Source organism: Sebastes fasciatus, chromosome 9 (genome assembly GCF_043250625.1).
Source record: "Sebastes fasciatus isolate fSebFas1 chromosome 9, fSebFas1.pri, whole genome shotgun sequence".
Classification (NCBI taxonomy): domain Eukaryota; kingdom Metazoa; phylum Chordata; class Actinopteri; order Perciformes; family Sebastidae; genus Sebastes; species Sebastes fasciatus.
The window spans coordinates 21,502,354-21,519,745 of NC_133803.1; the positions used below are offsets into that span (position 1 = coordinate 21,502,354).

The 17,392-nt window shown below is 41.0% G+C and overlaps 2 protein-coding genes across 3 annotated transcripts in view; both read left to right on the plus strand.

Annotated features, from left to right (window-relative positions):
• Nucleotides 1–6,601, plus strand: part of klhdc3 (kelch domain containing 3) — a 31,558-nt gene extending 24,957 nt beyond the window's left edge. The window contains exon 11 of the mRNA XM_074646638.1: nt 2,940–6,601. Coding sequence (XP_074502739.1) covers nt 2,940–3,006 — 67 coding nt within the window. The 3' untranslated portion in view covers nt 3,007–6,601. The remainder of the gene's footprint in view (nt 1–2,939) is intronic.
• Nucleotides 6,602–10,484: 3,883 nt separating this feature from the next.
• Nucleotides 10,485–16,018, plus strand: npas4l (neuronal PAS domain protein 4 like). 2 transcript variants are annotated; one of them, XM_074646636.1, is made up of 10 exons: nt 10,485–10,697; nt 10,839–10,959; nt 12,464–12,627; nt 12,803–12,948; nt 13,041–13,140; nt 13,316–13,562; nt 13,648–13,757; nt 14,185–14,320; nt 14,409–15,607; nt 15,703–16,018. In XM_074646636.1, the coding sequence occupies exons 1-10, from the start codon at nt 10,604–10,606 to the stop codon at nt 15,729–15,731; spliced, it is 2,346 nt and encodes a 781-aa protein (XP_074502737.1). In that variant the 5' UTR covers nt 10,485–10,603; the 3' UTR covers nt 15,732–16,018. The 2 variants fall into 2 exon arrangements, with proteins under 2 accessions (XP_074502737.1, XP_074502738.1); XM_074646637.1 differs by having other exon boundaries at nt 10,609–10,693.
• Nucleotides 16,019–17,392: the final 1,374 nt, after the last annotated feature.

A 17,392-nucleotide genomic window follows, 5' to 3' on the forward strand; every position in this document is an offset into this window, starting at 1 on the left:
ATTTGGTCATAAAATTGACATTGTTGTTCATGCTGTATGTATTATGCTCGTCATTGCTGCCGCCGCTATGTCTCTCTCAGTAATGAGGCTGTTTTTCAAAGAGGCAAATTATGACTCATTATCCTTCATTTAACCAGTGGTAGGTTTTACTCAGGCTTTTGTCCGACTTTACCTGAAGTCCCTACATGTAAAATTTGTATGTAATTATATCATCCAGACAATAATGATGAAACAAAGCCAAAAACTTACCTAACACCAGCCAAGTGAGGATCACTGAGTACCATCTCAATTTGGTTCTTGATTCATTTGGTGTCATTGGAAAAAATATTTCTCTCGGCATGTTTCGGCTTTATGATGCCCTGATTTTGTTCATAAAATTATTAAACAAAGCCGTAAAGGTTCTAAACCACCTTTCCCAAACCGTAGCACACAAAGTGAATTAACAGCTTCTCGATATTTGACGAACCTGACGTGCCAGATGTTTTGTTTACACAGAACCATCTGAGAAGCCGTCATTAGAAACTGTTTGGAAAAGTGCAGGCACTTCCAAAAAAATACTTGGCAGGTGATTGGATGAACCATCGGTCAATCAAACTCTTTCCGAAGCCACTCGGGAGAAGAGCGAAAACATATTTCCAATCTAGAAAAGCCTTCAGTGCCGTTCTTTGTTATTCTTTCAATGAGGAAAAACTACCAGTAGATCCTTATTTCTCAGACAAGCTGCTACTTGAGACATTTATTGTTGAATTATCTATTACCCTTGTTTTATAGTTTAGTTAATGGTTCTGTTTCAGCTAGACAGGATGTAACAATCTTAGTCACTGGCTCAGTAGCTTACTCTTAGAAATTGTTTTCTGCCGTCTTTACTCAGCACTTCCTCGCATTGGCTGCTTGAGCTGCGAGTGTGCAGAGGATATCTGCTTTATCTGCGGCTAGATACAGACACACTTAATATTCTAAGGTCATGATAAACATGGAGATCTTAGATATGACTAAAATATGAATTTCAGTTTTACCTGCTTTATTTATTTTTTTGCTTCTACTTCAAATAAAAACCTACACAGTCAGCCACAAAACAACTTGCTTTCTATGAAGCTAGTGAAATAGTGTGAAATAATAATACAATTAAATATTAAATCAAATAAATAAATGCAAAGAAATATCCTTCTCCGTTGCAAGCTGGTAGGAAATGAACATGTAGCACCTTTTGAGATTTTTAAAGATACTGTAATGCAAGTGTAAGGCCAACATTGCTGTCTAAAGTAACAAATATTGCTGCCTAAAGAAACAATTGTGATAATTTAATACTACATCTATTTCCCCTCTCATTGACAGTTTGGACATTTTCTGACACTTAAAGTTGCAAGAGAGACTCAAAAGCTTGAGAGCACCACTTTCATTTGTTGTGACGTTGTAATCACAGGGTAGGGAAATTATAATAACTGTGTTAAAGCTAGATTTTTAAAACATGTAAAGGCAAAATACGTTACTGCAATTACTGTCTGCCAACCTCCTTTATTTTTCCCAGTAATATAGAAGATAATAATTTGCTTCATAGGGAATAATATTCACACAATCATTCCATTCCAAGCATATATCCATTTCTCAAATAGCGTTAATGAATACTCATTAGGAACATGGACCCCATGGAACTTGATACTAATTACTCCTCTTAGCCTCTCATTTCTCTCGCACTGTCACTGCCACCTTGCACACTCCCCACTTTGCAGTTGTGTTTCTAACCCTCAGAGGGTTTTCGGTGGGGTCACAAGACTGTGGTTAACTCCCTTCGCCCCTCACTGGCATCTCCAGCTCCAGTGCCAATCTCCCCTCTTAAACACACATGCGCACAACAAAACAAAAAAACGAACAAAGCGATTGAGAGGGAGTGAGTGTGAAACCAGAGCCAGTGATAACAATCTGGAGCTCAACCTCTGACCTGTCAGCAGGTCAGCACTAGACCCTGTTGTCAGCCCCTGCTCCTGGTTCTCGTGTTACAGCGGGGCCTTCCCTCATCCTCGTCCACGTCGTAGCCCTTCACTCGGACAAAGGGGGTGGCGTGGAAGGGGTGGCAAATGTCACGCAATTGCTTGATTGACTGTCATTGTAGTAGATTTTGAGCATCTTGGATATTTCAAACCGTAAAGGTCTGTTTTCTAGTTGAAGTTAATTAAGAGCATCGGGATTGTGAGGTAAAGAAATCAGACAGCAGTATGTTACCCAAAAAAAATGAAAACTGTATATGCCCACATTGCCACGTTCGACAGCAATCCCAATGAATCAGAATTAGCTTTATTTATCAAGCAACTCTCTTTACGTAAGTACGGACCATTAAAGGCAAGGAATAGACAGAACTGTCATGTACACAAGTGGTGGTAAGATAGGTGTATATATAAATATTATATAAATATATATAAAGAGCACCAATGACCAACAATAAAATGAGAAATAAAATAAAACGTCTATATGCAAGTTAAGTGTTCTGTTGGTTGTAGACAATACAAATAGTGCAAAGAAATAAATACTGAATGGCTATCGGAAAAATTAGATTTTATTTAGTCAGTTTGGAGTATACTGGAGCCTTTAGTCTTCCTGAAGATTAAGGGGTGCTTTCACACTTAACCTGCGGTCTCTCAATCTGAATAAATATAGCCTGTATTTATGCAGGATCATTTGGTAACCATGGTAACAAGTATGCACTTCAGCACAAGTGCGAGACTATCCCCTGATCCATCAGAAAGTGAAAAGGACTTCAACCAGAGGTGTTATGCGTTTGTGTCGTACCCCGTCTATTGTAGCAGTTCCCCAATAAAACTGAGTGCAACGATGAAATCAGTTACTATCCTACCGTAATATTACGGTACAAAATGCCAGTCTATGATCTGGACCAAACATGTGAAGGTATCCTAAGACGCTTGCCTCTGATTCTTCCCGTCCAGGTGGGAACTGGCAGCCATGACAACCAACAGCAACATCAGCAGGCCCATCTTCTCCTCCCACGGCTGACACCGCTGAATGTGAAGCAGAACCAGGACTCCTCGCTCTGTTTCAGCACCCTGAGCTCTTTCTCTTTCTAATCAACTGAGCTCCGACGGACTGTTTTTGTAGAGTTTGGATCTGTATGGGATTTATTTTCCCACATTCTTCAAGTGAAAACTCAAAAGATCCTGCGTATGACTTCCTTGGACACCATGAGCGCTCTCATGCCTAAGGATATTTTAAACCTCGAGAAACTGGTTCCACGCGACAGAAATTGTTGACACCTTTTTGTCTTCTTTCTAGCTTCTCTAGAAATCAAATCAGCCTATGATAATCATAGACTTCTAATCTTAAGCACAGGAAGAGACAAGAACTTCAGCCAAAGGTCTTGAGAGCTAACCTCTTTGTTGAGGATGTCATCCTGATGTCACACTCAACAGATCTCCCCTAAGAGACAATTTTGATCCTTCTGTTCCAGATATAAAGAGACTGAGATGGTCATGGAGTTTGTATATCTTGCAGCTCTAACTAGGTCATAAAACCTTGTAAATGTTGCGAGAAATGAAGTTATGTACACCGTGTATGGCGTGGACGAGGCTAACTTATTACTTTGGTGTTAAATGCAAGGAGAGAGAGTATTGGGTATGTGATGTGATGCTTGTGAAAGGCTCTGTTTGACTGATTTTCAATGCTTACCTTTTACCCTACTTCATCATAACTTGGCGAGCATCTTTCCATCTCAAAGGTGATTTGCAGGGCGACTGAAGTGAGCCGTTTGTCCGCCTTGTAAAATAATCAAATCCATCTACCTCCCTCCATAGCATGTATCATCGAGTCTTTAATAAGACTACCCATACATTAGACATCTACTCTCCCCTCACAGGGAAGTTCGTATTTGTGGTTGTCTGTCGTATTCTTCCAAGAAATGTCACTGGAAGACTGCGACTCACCTGCCACGCCACCTCGCCACCTCGCCACCTCGCCCCCTCACCCCATTGTTTGTTTTTCAGTGCCAAATGTAGAAGGGAATCATGATGCAAATATATACTGTGTATGTGTGTAAGCTCATGGTCCCGTCTACACATGATCCTAGCCCATCTGCTTCAGTTTGCCTGTTATTGTGGGGGAGATGATCACTAATATGCATAATGTAGTTGTTCCTCTTATAGACAATCCTACAGCGATCAGAGACTCTCCTCGCGACCTGCTTATCGGTGAGAAACCAGTGTGTTTGTGTGCGACTGCGAGCAAAGCTGAACCTGAGCAGATGTTATTAACGCATAAGGGCTGTTATTAGAATACACACCGACCACAGCTGGAAGATGACTTGGAATAGCTCAAATTGGGGGGTGTTTATTCAGGTTATGTGTTTTTATTCTAATTTACAAATTTCAGAACAAAACTTTGAAAACACAGCAGTGGTGGAGGTGTTTTTATTGTAAAGCTTTCATCTCCATCCACTTCAGTTAAAGGATAAAGGTTGGTGATATTCTATAGTTTTGATATAGTCAACAAATCTCATAAAAAGACCAAAACCTACAGTGTGTTAGTCCATCTCTCAGCACTTCCCTACGCTGTCTGTGGCTCACATTTGTTCCTACTGAACGGTACCAACCAAGGTTGAATCATTGCCAAAAACAGCTGGGCACTGTAGCAACAGTTAAACATTTTTGGGGACTTTTTTCAGTCTGAACAGTCAGAACTGTGTGTATTTAGGATTGACTCAAAGTAAACTAAAGTGGCCACGTTCATTGTTATGAAGAAACTAGAGCTGCAACAATTAATCGATTAGTTGTCAACTATTATAATAATCACCAACTATTTTGATAATCGATCAATCAGTTTTTAAGAAAAAAAGTTAAGATTCTCAGATTCCAGCTTCTTAAATGTGAATATTTTCTGGTTTCTTTACTCCTCTATGACAGTAAACTGAATATCTTTGAGTTGTGGACAAAACAGGACATTTGAGGACGTCATCTTGGGCTTTGGGAAACACTGATCGACATTTTTTACCAGTTAGTTTTTAACACTTTATAGACCAAACAACTAATCGATTAATCAAGAAAAATAATCCACAGTGAAAACAATCATTAGTTGCAGCCCTAGAAGAAACATGTCTCCCGTTTTTTATGGGATTTGTTGACAAAAAAATGACAGAATATCACCAGACATCCTTTAAATCTTAATAAACAATAAGTAATACGGCATGACATTGAAATGAGTGACTTGGTGAGGATGAATATACAGGCAAAAGAGTTTTATTTATACTGCCTATTTATTTTGATGTGAATAGGAACTGTGTTACCATGCACTTGTGAGCTGCATCAATGCTCTTCAGTCCTGGTCTTTGGTACTATGAATGCTGTTGTTTTCTGTCCGACCAGACAGTTCAATTGAAATCTGTATCAATCAGTCTCTGATTAGCTGGTTAGATTTAACCCCCGCATGGCTCCGGGTCCCAAACATCAGGATTGGATAACACTGACCTACATGGTAAATGTTTACAGATCTGTGTATGTCATGTAAAGCAGTGTAAACAATCTTAAACGCAGGTCGAAGTCACCAGATAACTGCACTAAAGCCAACCGTGGCATGTCAGGCCTTACAGAGAGGAGACATGTCGATGCTGCTTTTTGCCTCCGTAGAGTTCCAGAGTTTGAGACGTTTTGTCTGCCCGAACCAATTCTGAATTTTATTTCTAGACCGGTGGTGCCAATGTGACTCAGTCTTATGCCCTGTACACTGCACATGGACATATCACACTCTTGATATTCCTCAGTACCCCAGTTATACTTGGACTATACAACAGCTAATGCAGTGAAACCACAGGGAAGCTAATCATGTGTTCACACAAAAAACAAACTACTGGTGAACAAATCAAACTGTTTATGTGACACCAAATGGCAAACTGATGTTTCTTTTTTTTTTTCTAATGTGTGGTGTGGAAGTCATTTTTATTTCAGGATTTTGGTCCTTGTTGCGTGTGAAGATCAGAGGTGATGGTATTTTCAGTCAAGAACTTTTCAGGAATATCACATTGAATAAATATTAAACAAATGACAATAGACACTATGGTAAAAAAATAAAATACCTGCACAACAAATTTCCTCAGTGATGGTCACTCACAGGTTAGTGATTGGCATTACGTTTTAAAAAGCAGTGATGTAAAACAGTTTCCTGTTATTTCTCATTTAACTCTGTGAGCAAATAGATGATCAAACTTGGCAGGGTGACAGCCAACCTAGAAAAACCCGCTTCTCTCAAGAAAAAGTGCATCATTAAATTATAGCGCACACTCATTAAGTTATTCAGCAGTAATTATTTGCCAAGCAGAAGTACGTGACAGAACTGATTTCATGCCAAGAAGTGTATTCTATCTTTAGGGCTTGTAGTGTACAGTATGGTTGAATAATTCATAAACAACAAAGAATGCCTGGAGGAAAAACAACAAAGTATGCAGTGTAGTTGGATACATTTTGTGAAGGCTCCCTATGCTCATTGTTTTTATTTTAATTTTATATTTGACACATTTTTCAGAGGGGACTGTCGAGGTTGGTCAGGACTTCCTGTGCAATATACTTTATTACTGTATCAATAAATCTGAGACAATTTGAGTTGCTAACATTTGTATCTATTTTACATTCGGTTTCGTTACTTATTCCGTCATCAGAACTTGTTGCACTGAATGATGATTTTTTAAAAGCTGTACGGATTTGGACTGAAGACTGAACTGAACATGTCAGTCTTATATATATATAATATATAATATATAATATTTTGCCAGTGCAAATAGACTCTCTACACCAGGGGTTCTCAAACTTTATGGGCTCAGGGACCCCCTAAAGGGGAGAAACGACCCCTCGTAATCGTAACACTGATTAAGCATAATGCTTACTACCATTTGTCCTCTTAGATGACATAGGAACTATTTATATTCTAAATACTTCAGACCTGTTTGGTAGTGATAAACAGAAACACATTTCAATTTGAATCATGTTAATACCAGTTTGTTTTGGGTGCTTTGTTATCAAATGTCGTTTTAGCTTTTGCCGGCTTCATGGCTTTGATCGCCAGCACCCGAAGACACATGACGAATTTTAGTCTCCCGTCGCTGTCGCTTGATATAACTGTCGTCCTGACAGAGTGCCACAGACCCCACTTTGAGGATCGCTGCTCTACACATCATTGGGTGTGAAACTGCCGGCCCGGGGGTCAGATTTGGCTCAAGAAACGATTAAATGGTCCCCTACATGTTTAGCATTTGTTGTTAAATGATGCATGCAAATTAATTTCTTTTATTTTAGAGCAAAGCTGCAAAATCAGACGCCTAAAAATTTGATTTAATTCACACAGTTGGACTTTTGGAATTCAAAATAAAAAGGCCCACTAAAATCATGAATAAAACTTGCAGTTAGTTATTTTTAAACAACATGTTTCCACCCAGTGGAAGACCTCAATATGATGTTTAAAGAACAAGCCAGATGCGTCCAGATTTCCACCTCTTAATCTATGGGTTTCGGTCTCTTCTTGGAGCTACTGTATGTGGAGTTTAATAGTCACCAGGTCTTTGAACCCAGCAGTTTCTGCTTCCTGCTGAAATCCAGAGAGCTGCATCTAGCCCAGCCGGCCTGTCTGATAGCCCTCATCGTCTACTTCAGTGGGTACTCTGAAGCCATGGTGCCACCCAACCCCCCCCCACCACTGGCTGTCAGACTACCTAATGGGACGCGTGCGGCTGCTTTGGGGGTCCCCATCATTAGAAAGTGTCTCACCCTGAACCCCAGCTCCAATCTTTGCCTCTGCTACCAGCAGCGGCCTGGCAGTTTGTTCCTGTCTGTCACCAGCCCTGTGCTATAAAGCCAGTGTTATCTTCAGTGTTAAGTGCAGGCCACAGACGGAGGGTCAGCTTAAAGTGAAGCAGCAGAGACACCCTGTCCCGCCTGGCCCCGCCGCACACAGGAAGCAGGGCTGCGCCGGGTCCCTCTGTCTGGCCCCGGAGCCTAGCCGTGGCCAGCTACGCAGGCGCTAATGCGAGGAGACACTCGGCCAAATGACTCTCTAATTTCCCCTCAGGACTCAGACGATCCCTCTGGCCCTTGAGAATCAGACCGAGGATTTGTTCGGAGTGATTTGTTTTGTCTTGTCCACCCTCTCCCTGTGCAATTCCCTCACTCAAGTTCTAGTTCTCTGCCTCCCGGCGTTGTTGGGGCCACTAAATTGGGGATTTGAGAAAAGAGGCATTAACAGAGGACGAGCCCTTAGAGGATAAAAGCTGTAGCTTAAAGTCCTGCAAAACTGACGTAAAAGAAAGCAACAAATCACCATTTCTCAGGGAAACTTTAATCCGTAGTAACTCCTGTGAGATGAGTTGCAGCCTTTAATAAAATGCGAGGTTTTCTAATATGCTTCGGTCATGTTTTGTGACGCCCATAATCTATTCATCTGCTAAAGGAACTAATGCTGTGTGAGTGAACGAGCCGCTCTGCCTCTCAGTGCGTCACATTCGCAGACCTGTAGCTTAATTCCCTTCCAACAGGGGTTTAATTGAGTGAGTAACACACACGCAGTTAAAGCCCTGTGAATACAAACTGCCATCGCCGACTGCCTCCCAAATCTGTTGAGAAATTAAACAATGATGCATCAAGCTGGTTTTCTGCTGAGATATGAATGATAATGACATTGCAGTCAAACTCTGATGCTGTGCTCAGCCTGTTGTATTTAACTTCTAAGTGCATCATGAAAAATAACTCAGCGGTTATATTCTTATAATATGCCTCCATTCTGGTAATGCCTTCATACACATACTGTATGTATGCATATGTATGTATATACAGTATATGTGTGTGTATATTAGGGCTGTCAATTGATTCAAATATTTTATTGCGATTAATTGCATGATTGTACATAGTTAATCGCGATTAATCACAAATTAATCAAATTTTTTTTCTGTTCTAAATGTACCTTAAAGGGAGATTTGTCAAGTATTTAATACTCTTATCAACATGTGAGTGGACAAATATGCTTGCTTTATGCAAATGTATGTATATATTTATTATTGGAAATCAATTAACAACACAAAACAATGACAAATATTGTCCAGGAACCCTCACAGGTACTGCATTTAGCATAAAAAATATGCTCAAATCATAACATGGCAAACTACAGCTCAACAGGCAACAACAGCTGTCAGTGTGTCAGTGTGCTGACTTGACTATGACTTGCCCAAAACTGCATTTGATTATCATAAAGTGGGCATGTCTGTAAAGGGGAGACTCGTGGGTACCCATAGAACCCGTTTTCATTCACATATTTTGAGGTCAGAGATCGAGAGACTTCTTTGAAAATGGCCATGCCAGTTTTTCTTCGCCAACATTTAACGCAAGGAGCGTTATTTAGCCTCGTTCCCGACAAGCTAGTATGACAATGGATTCTTTAGGTTTTCTAGTTTCATATGATACCAGTATCTTCACTCTAACTTTAAAACTGAAAGATCAATTGTGTTAATGAAGAAATTATAGTGGCGTTAAACGACAAATTAAAATTTGTTCTAATGCGTTATTATCGCGTTAACTTTGACAGCTCTAGTGTACATATGTATGTATACAATATACACATATATACTGTATATACATATTTAAAAAAAATTAAAACATATTTGTGTATCAGAAATTAGTTTTTTCCTCTTTTCTCTCCCATTAATCATCTCACAACCTCTCAGATTTATCTTGTGACCCTTTGGAGGAGCCCGACCCCTAGGTTGGGAACCAGTGCATTAACCTCCCTAGCTGTATATAAAGTCCTTGAGCTGCTTACACATTGATGCATCAGTGTTGAAATGTAATTTATTATAACATATCATTCACAGGGGGGCATTTTATGCAAAAGAACTTTCACTTTTGATACTTTAAGTACATTTAAGTGGTAATACTGCTATACTTTTACTTTAGGATTTTACATTCAGAACTTTCACTTGTAATGGAGTATTTTTTTACAGTGGGTTACACGAGTTAAAACTGGTTTGGTGTCTCTATTACAAATATAAAAGTAAAAAAGTTGGTCTGTTTATCCAATATGGATGTTATATGAGTGAAAAATCCATTTTTAAACACGTGGTCAACCAATATCCCTCCGCCTGGGAAATAGTCCCTCTGTGTCACTGTGTGAGTTTGTTGGCTAATGACATTTTAATCTAAGCTGTTGCGATGAGAATGAACTCTTAATTAATAATTAATAGTCACACAACACTTAAAGCTTTCTCTTTATATGAATCAAAGTGAGTATATGTGAACTTCAACTGTCCTCAATAAACGCAGCATCTTTTATTCTGAGCATCAGGTGCTGCTGATTGGCCACTAAATCAATATTTTCTTATTATCTAATTAACACAATATTTGCTCACGCTGCATGATTACGCACGTGAAACATCACGCATTAAACACACGCACACACATTTCTTCTATATGAAATAATATCATATCTCACATCGTTACCACTAGAATGCGTCCGATCTGATCTGATGAGTTATTTATAGGACTCACTTCACTAAATATAACCCGCCTCGATCATCTGTCATCGCGTCACAACAAGCAACATTATCCTTTTTTTGTTTTTTCTTCTTGTTGAGATGGAGGAGAGGTTATTTTGGGGCTATAAAAGGAGGGACGCGCACAAAGGCTGGACACTCCTCATCCAGACCAGGAGCAGTAGAGGACTGGTAGGTAGGACATCTTTAACCAAGGGACAACATTAGTTTATATCTCAAAAATGTGTGTTTTTAAAGGAAAATCTAGACATTTTATTGCTTTTTTAAAAAAATGTTTACACTTATTATGAGTAAATGTGTATGTTTTACCTTCTAGGTGGCTACATCAGTGTCAAAATGACTATTTGGTGCAACTCCTGCAGATGTCATGTGAGTGCTCCGTGCACCTCCCATCATCTGCCTGAGGATCACCGCAGCTCCTTCTGCAGGAGGTTCAGGTCAGTGACTCCTCTCCTCCTCCTCCTCCTCCTCCTCCTCCTCCTCTTCCTCTCTGCTCCATGTCCTCTAGTGGCTGAATCAACACATGGCTGTTTTAGAAAATTAACTCTGCAACCCTGCAGTGAATGCACCACAGGGAGCACTTAATCCAGTTTTCTCCTGTCTGCAGCCTGTTACTGTATATGTGATGTGGACTAATCCAGCCACAATGGTGCTGCTAAAGTGGGACACTGCCTTTATGTGGGACACCTATAAGCTCCAGTGGGTGTAGGTCTTCCTCAAACAAATACAAGTCAACAAAACTATTGATATTTTATGGCTTTCTTATATGCCTAAATGCTTGAAAGCTATTATAGTCATTATTCTTTATTTAATTATTATCATTTATAGTCTTATTGTTTGTTCGATGTTGCTCGATTCTCCATGTAACATCCACGCATAAGCCTCGGTCTTGTAACAGCAATAACATTGTAAGTGTTAAAATTACTGAACATGAGATTGCACATTTGCTACATTTAATTTTAATGTTTCCTACATTAATTAAGGTGATTTTTAACAGACTTTTCAGTGTCCCGCATTTTGGACATGACTGTCCCACATTAGAAAATCAACATTTTTCTGAGAAAACTTTATTTTATGAGTGATATCTGATTAGGACACATCCTGGGGATTTCTGATGTAGTACTGGGGTTTGGATTTAATGTATTGGCTTCATATCACAATATATTCCAGAAATCTGAAATGCAAAAAAATGTCCCACATTAGGCTAATTCACCCTACTGCATTAAAACATATCAAGCTGGTTCAGATTAGTCAATACCAGGATGCTTTGCTGCAGAATCATTCATAAATTACTTTGAAATAATAGAATAATAGTCTACTAGTGGCAATTTATAATGTTTTTGTGAATTTAATTGTGGCTTAAAATCTTGGTCGAGTATCCCTAAAATAAATCCTCAAACACATCCTATCAGTTGCATAATTTGAGTGGATCTTTGTCGTTAAGCGCGCTGCGATACAAACTGATAGATTTCTCCTTTTGTGGCACTTTGTGTGTCCCTGTGACGTGGGGCGCCCCGCTCCGAGGACACCCACTTTATAAGGCAATGAAGGGAGCAGCAGTAGCCCAGCCTCCCCTTTGTGTGTGACGCCCACGCTGAAGCCTTGGCAGCTATAAAAACCCCCGGCTCTCGGTGGATGGGCCCAGACAGATACTGATCACACAGACAAAGTCTGCTGAGAGCCCTCGTGTCTGCCGCCGACACGACAGCCTCTCATATCAGCAGTTTCCATAGGAACCCTTGAGGAAGAGGCACACCAGGCTGAATTGTGAAATTGGTTCAGGCCAATTACTCCTTTTGTCTTCATTTGATTTCTTTTTTTCCTCCACACTTGTCTCTTGGAGGAGGACAGATTTTTTTTTTAAATGCAAGTGTGGCAGTAGACCAAACTTCCCTCAGTTTTCTTCCCACCTCTGACCTCCGTGACCATGGTCTCTCACAGATCCACCAAAGGAGCGTCCAAAGCCCGACGGGACCACATCAATCATGAGATCAGGGACATGCGCGCTCTGTTGCCCATCACCCAGGAGGACCAGGAGCGTCTCTCCTACCTGCACTCCATGGCCGCCATCTGTGCCTACATCAGAAAGTCTGTTCTCTTCCAGGGTGAGTCCTCACACAGTCATTCTTTAATATCTTTGAACTACGAATCTACATTCAGCCTGCGTCCCTGTTAAACTAAATGGGGGTAAGTTTGCAGCACCGCAGGGACTATATCAAAGACAACCTGCAGAGATGCATCGAGTGTAACTAAGGCTGAACTCCCTCTCTCCTCCCTCAGGACTCCCAGCTGGGGTGAGATCTCACTGCTCTCTGCCATACGAGGCCTTTCTTCCAGCCCTGCACGGCTTCATCCTGGTCACTACGGCACAGGGGAAGCTGGTCTACGTGTCCGAAAATGTAGCTGAATATCTCGGCCTTTCCATGGTGAGTCAACTTGGGACATCTTTTGGTGCTTTAATGTTCTCATTTGGCTTTTCATGTGTTGTATCTAATGGTAAAAAAACAAATTTTTCCAGATAGATGTGCTTCAAGGAGACACTTTCTACGACATGGTGGAACGCTCTGATGTTGATATTGTTAAATCAAACCTGGATATTAAAAACAACTCATCATCAGGTAACTTTAAAGACTTAGATATCACTTCTTTGTGAAGCATTTTAAATTGTGATTACTGTGTGTAACTATCACAAATTCAAGAGATTGGTCACCATAAAATCGTTTAATTCATAGTTTCTAAAGAATTGCTATCCTATTCGTGCTACTGACAGACTAAACTGTTATCTTTCTTCAGAGAGGAGCTTTATATGCTGTATGCAAACCACCAAGGCCTTCAAACTGCATCACAGCAGCTGCTGTTCCATGCTGGTCAGAGGGAGCTTCCAGTCTTCCTCCTCTTCAGTCCATCCCACCAACGAGCCTCTGTTTGTGGCTCTGTGCACCCCCACGGTCAACAGCCTGCCGAGCTCTGACTCCAACTGCTGTCTCAGCTTCAGCAGTGTCCACAGACTCGATATGACCTTCACTCAGCTGTCAGACAGGTAAATTCATAAATCCTCTTTTAAACAGATATAATTAAAATGTTCTCACGCTGGTTTACTGACAAATGTTTTCATTCTTTTTCAGTGTTTTATATTTTTTGGGGTATTCGTCAGAAGAAATGACCGGCCGATCGTGGTACAGTCTCGTCCACCCTGAAGATCTTTCACTGAGTGCAGATTCTCATAGAAGTTTAAGTAAGTGTACGATCTGTTGAAGGAAAACTTGTTTTATGCTGATTGAATACTTACGACAACAGCCTTTTGCAATGAGAAACAAGTTAAGGCTCCAAACACAAAACTACAAACATATTTAAAGTATTTTTTAGAACATTAAATACCACCAACTACAGCAAGCAAGCCGTGTGCAAGTTTAAGGATCAATTTTCAACTCCTCTCTTACTCTAAAACAAAGTCTGAGAAGGTTTGAATGAACTCAGGGACGTTGAAAAATGGCATTGTTAATTTCCAAAACACGAGAAGAGAAAGACCGTTTTTAGTTTAATTTAGTTTCTTTAGTTTTGTGTTGATTTTGCAAGCTTAAAGTAGAACATTTAGTGATGGAGCGCTGGTTTTATTGTGTGCATGATAATAACCCTGAATGTTTCTTCCCTGTCCCGTCCAGTGCAGGCAGATGAGGGCTTCCAGGTGGAAATGGTGCTCAGACTCCAGTGCAAGGATCTGTCCTGGACCTGGATCTACATTCGAGCTAACAAGGACTCTGAGTGCAAGAGCGTGAACTGCACTAACTTCATCATCAGGTAAAACCAACTTCACTTTTCCTGAGCTGACAGTGAAAAAAAAATGTTTTTCAAGTCACAAACTTAATTCATTGTTTTGCTCTTGCAGTGAAACAGAGGCCAGATTTCTGCAGAAGAAAATCAGCAGCGATGCTTTCAAGCCATCATCTCTGGCAAATACCTGCCACTTTGCAGGTCAACAGTCGCCTCATCACTCTCAGAGCTATAGCAACACTAAATGCTGTAAAAGACAGAGGACGTCTAACAGCCAAAGCGAGGAGCCAGGTGCCAAAGCCAGGAGGGAGTCGGAGCAAGATGTATACTATGTGGCGTGCGCCTCCTCCCGTGGCGATAGCTCACCTGTTCCCTCGGGCGACAGCGGCTCTCTCTTCACCCCTCCCTACAGCCCGGCCTCCTCCTGCTCCCCTCTGCAGCAGGAGGAGCTCAGCCATGACCTCCTGATGGATGTGCATGGATACACCGATCAGCTGCTGTCCTCCCCTGAGTGCTCTCCCTCCTATTACTCCTACCCAGAGGCAGGGCTCACCTGTCACCAATCACCCTCCGACTCCCTCCCTGCAGCCGCCGCCGAACAAACATTTGACCAGGCAGCCTTCCTCAGCGCTCGCTCTCCACTCTCCTCCTCATCTCCCACCTATGATTTCCCAGCTTGTACCGCTGATGCTCGATTAGTTCCAGACCGCCTGTCTGTGTCGGACACGTGTGAGAGCCCGGTGGACTGTGCTCTGCATCAAGACGACTTCAGCCTCCTCCAGCAGCCACAGGGGGGCAGTCTCGTCCAGGTGCATCACGTTCCCATCCATGTGTTGCCCATACATCTTCTCACCCCCAACCAGTCTCCCACATCCACAGAGTCGAACCATTACGACGAGAGGGAGCAGGCAGAGATCAGTATTCTGGCTCAGCAGATCTCCTCCCTGGCCAGCAGCTTCTCCATGTATCACACCTTTAACCCACTTCACAACGTGGCCCAACATGCAACCACTAACACCCTGCCCTCAGCCTGCGACTGGCCTACTCTCCCATCAGCCCTTCCTCTGAAGCGTGAGCTGGTCGTCGACGACGGCGTGTTCGACAGCATCCTGAAAGACCTGGACATGGTGGCAAGGAAAAGCAGCTTGTGTGACCCCCATCAGTTGGATCCGGAGTCCCTCGGTCTCATCGTAGAGGACCCGCTGCCTGCAGAGCAGTTCACTGTCACGGATCCCTTCGGTTTGCAGTTGGGACGCCACCAAAACACTGGGTTGCATCAACTCAATCACTATATGCAGAGTGGCCTTCAGCAAGGTAACTACACAGACACTGATCTAATGATTTTCCTTTCATATATTCACAGATATTAAAGTTACAGTCCACTAATATTGTTTTCTGTCTCCTTTCAGATGGTCTTGCTGAAGAAAACCTGTACTGAAATAAGTCTGTGACTTAATGTACTACGACGTGTATGACATATTGTCAAATATGGGCGATTCAAAGACGAATGCGTGCAAAGACGTTTAAAGGACATCTTTGCTGAGACCAGGTTTCTTCAAATGACTTATTCCTGAATGTAGAAAAGCATCTAAAGTAGATCATTTGCTCTTCAAGACTACAGCTTTGTCTTCATTTCTCACCACCGCTGTCAACGGGGTTTTATGTTTCGCTGATGTCTTATATTTTATGATATGAGGTACTTTTTTTAAAAGATGTGTCTTTACACTTACACACTGAAATGGAGGTCTATTTTTCTTCTAACGCTGAGTGACTACAGTTTACTATTGAGCACTTTATCAATGTCATTGCCGCAGGAGTTTATAAGCGAGAAGGCGTGATGATATAAAGGAATATTATAGATTTCAAAGCTACCTGGATGAGCTTTAACACATAAATCATTCCTTATAACAAAGAGCCATTTGTAAATGTTTGCTTTTAGGTGCCTTAAAAACATGAAGGGAAGACACTTATCAGACTGCGAAAAATAATATTTCCACTCCTTATATGTCTTTTTTTCTCAGTGCACATGTTTTCATTCTGTTATGAATAAAAAAATAAGTCAGTGAGATAATGATGATTGTGACTTAAACACCTACCTACCTCAATGGTCCATCTAAATACATTCCAAGTCTGAATTTCATTCATTCATTGTATTTATTTTGACTCCTCACTCTCACTTAATAGTCTTAAAAATGTTTTTATTTTACTGCAATGTGAATCCTAAAGTAAATTTTATTAATTCCACATTTGTTTATTTTTTTCACGGTACTGAATAGTCAATGTTATTGTGTTATTCCTGCAATGTTTGAAATGTAAATAAAACTAATTGAAAAATGCATTGGGTCTTGTTGATATAATGACGAGGGTATTCAACGTATCTTCTTCCACAAAAACTTATTGCATGTATCAAATACACATGACTCTCCACTCTGTTATTGGAGTCTTTAATACCTTAAAACACAATCAAAACACCATTAAACTTTCATACCATTAGTCCCAAGAAATGGAGTGAAATTCGGTCAATCTGGAGCTATGCTCCAAGCTACATTTTCTACCTGAATTAAACATGGATTAACTGGTTTTGTTTAACCACTTGGGGGCGGTGCAACAAGTTGTAAACACACCAACAGGTAGTACTACCGCCTTACATGGTTGTTATGGAAAACATGATAGCAAACAGTTGCCTGTTAACACCTCCAGCAGATCTGGAGCAATATTAGCATTCATTCAGAGGCATATTCCTGTCCACCTGATGAATGTAAGATCAATATTCACTTTCTGAAACTGAGCTCACCTGCTAGTTACTAACTGTGTGTCTGCAGTTTGGTGGTGAGCAGGTAGCATACAGTGGGTTTATTTGCTACATCTGGGAACAATGCTGGTGAGGCGATAGTGAACCAAAACAGTTTTAGCTGCAGGCTGTAAAACCAAAACAATGAAACCTGAAAGATGCCAAAAAGCTACTTAGATTTGAGGAGAAAGACACCTTTTACATTACTCTTAAAAGCGGGGTGGGTGATCTTGAGAAACCAGCAAGCATATACTTGCCATCTCCATTCCACTCCTTTTACACTAGATTTTTAAAAATGATCCCACCGA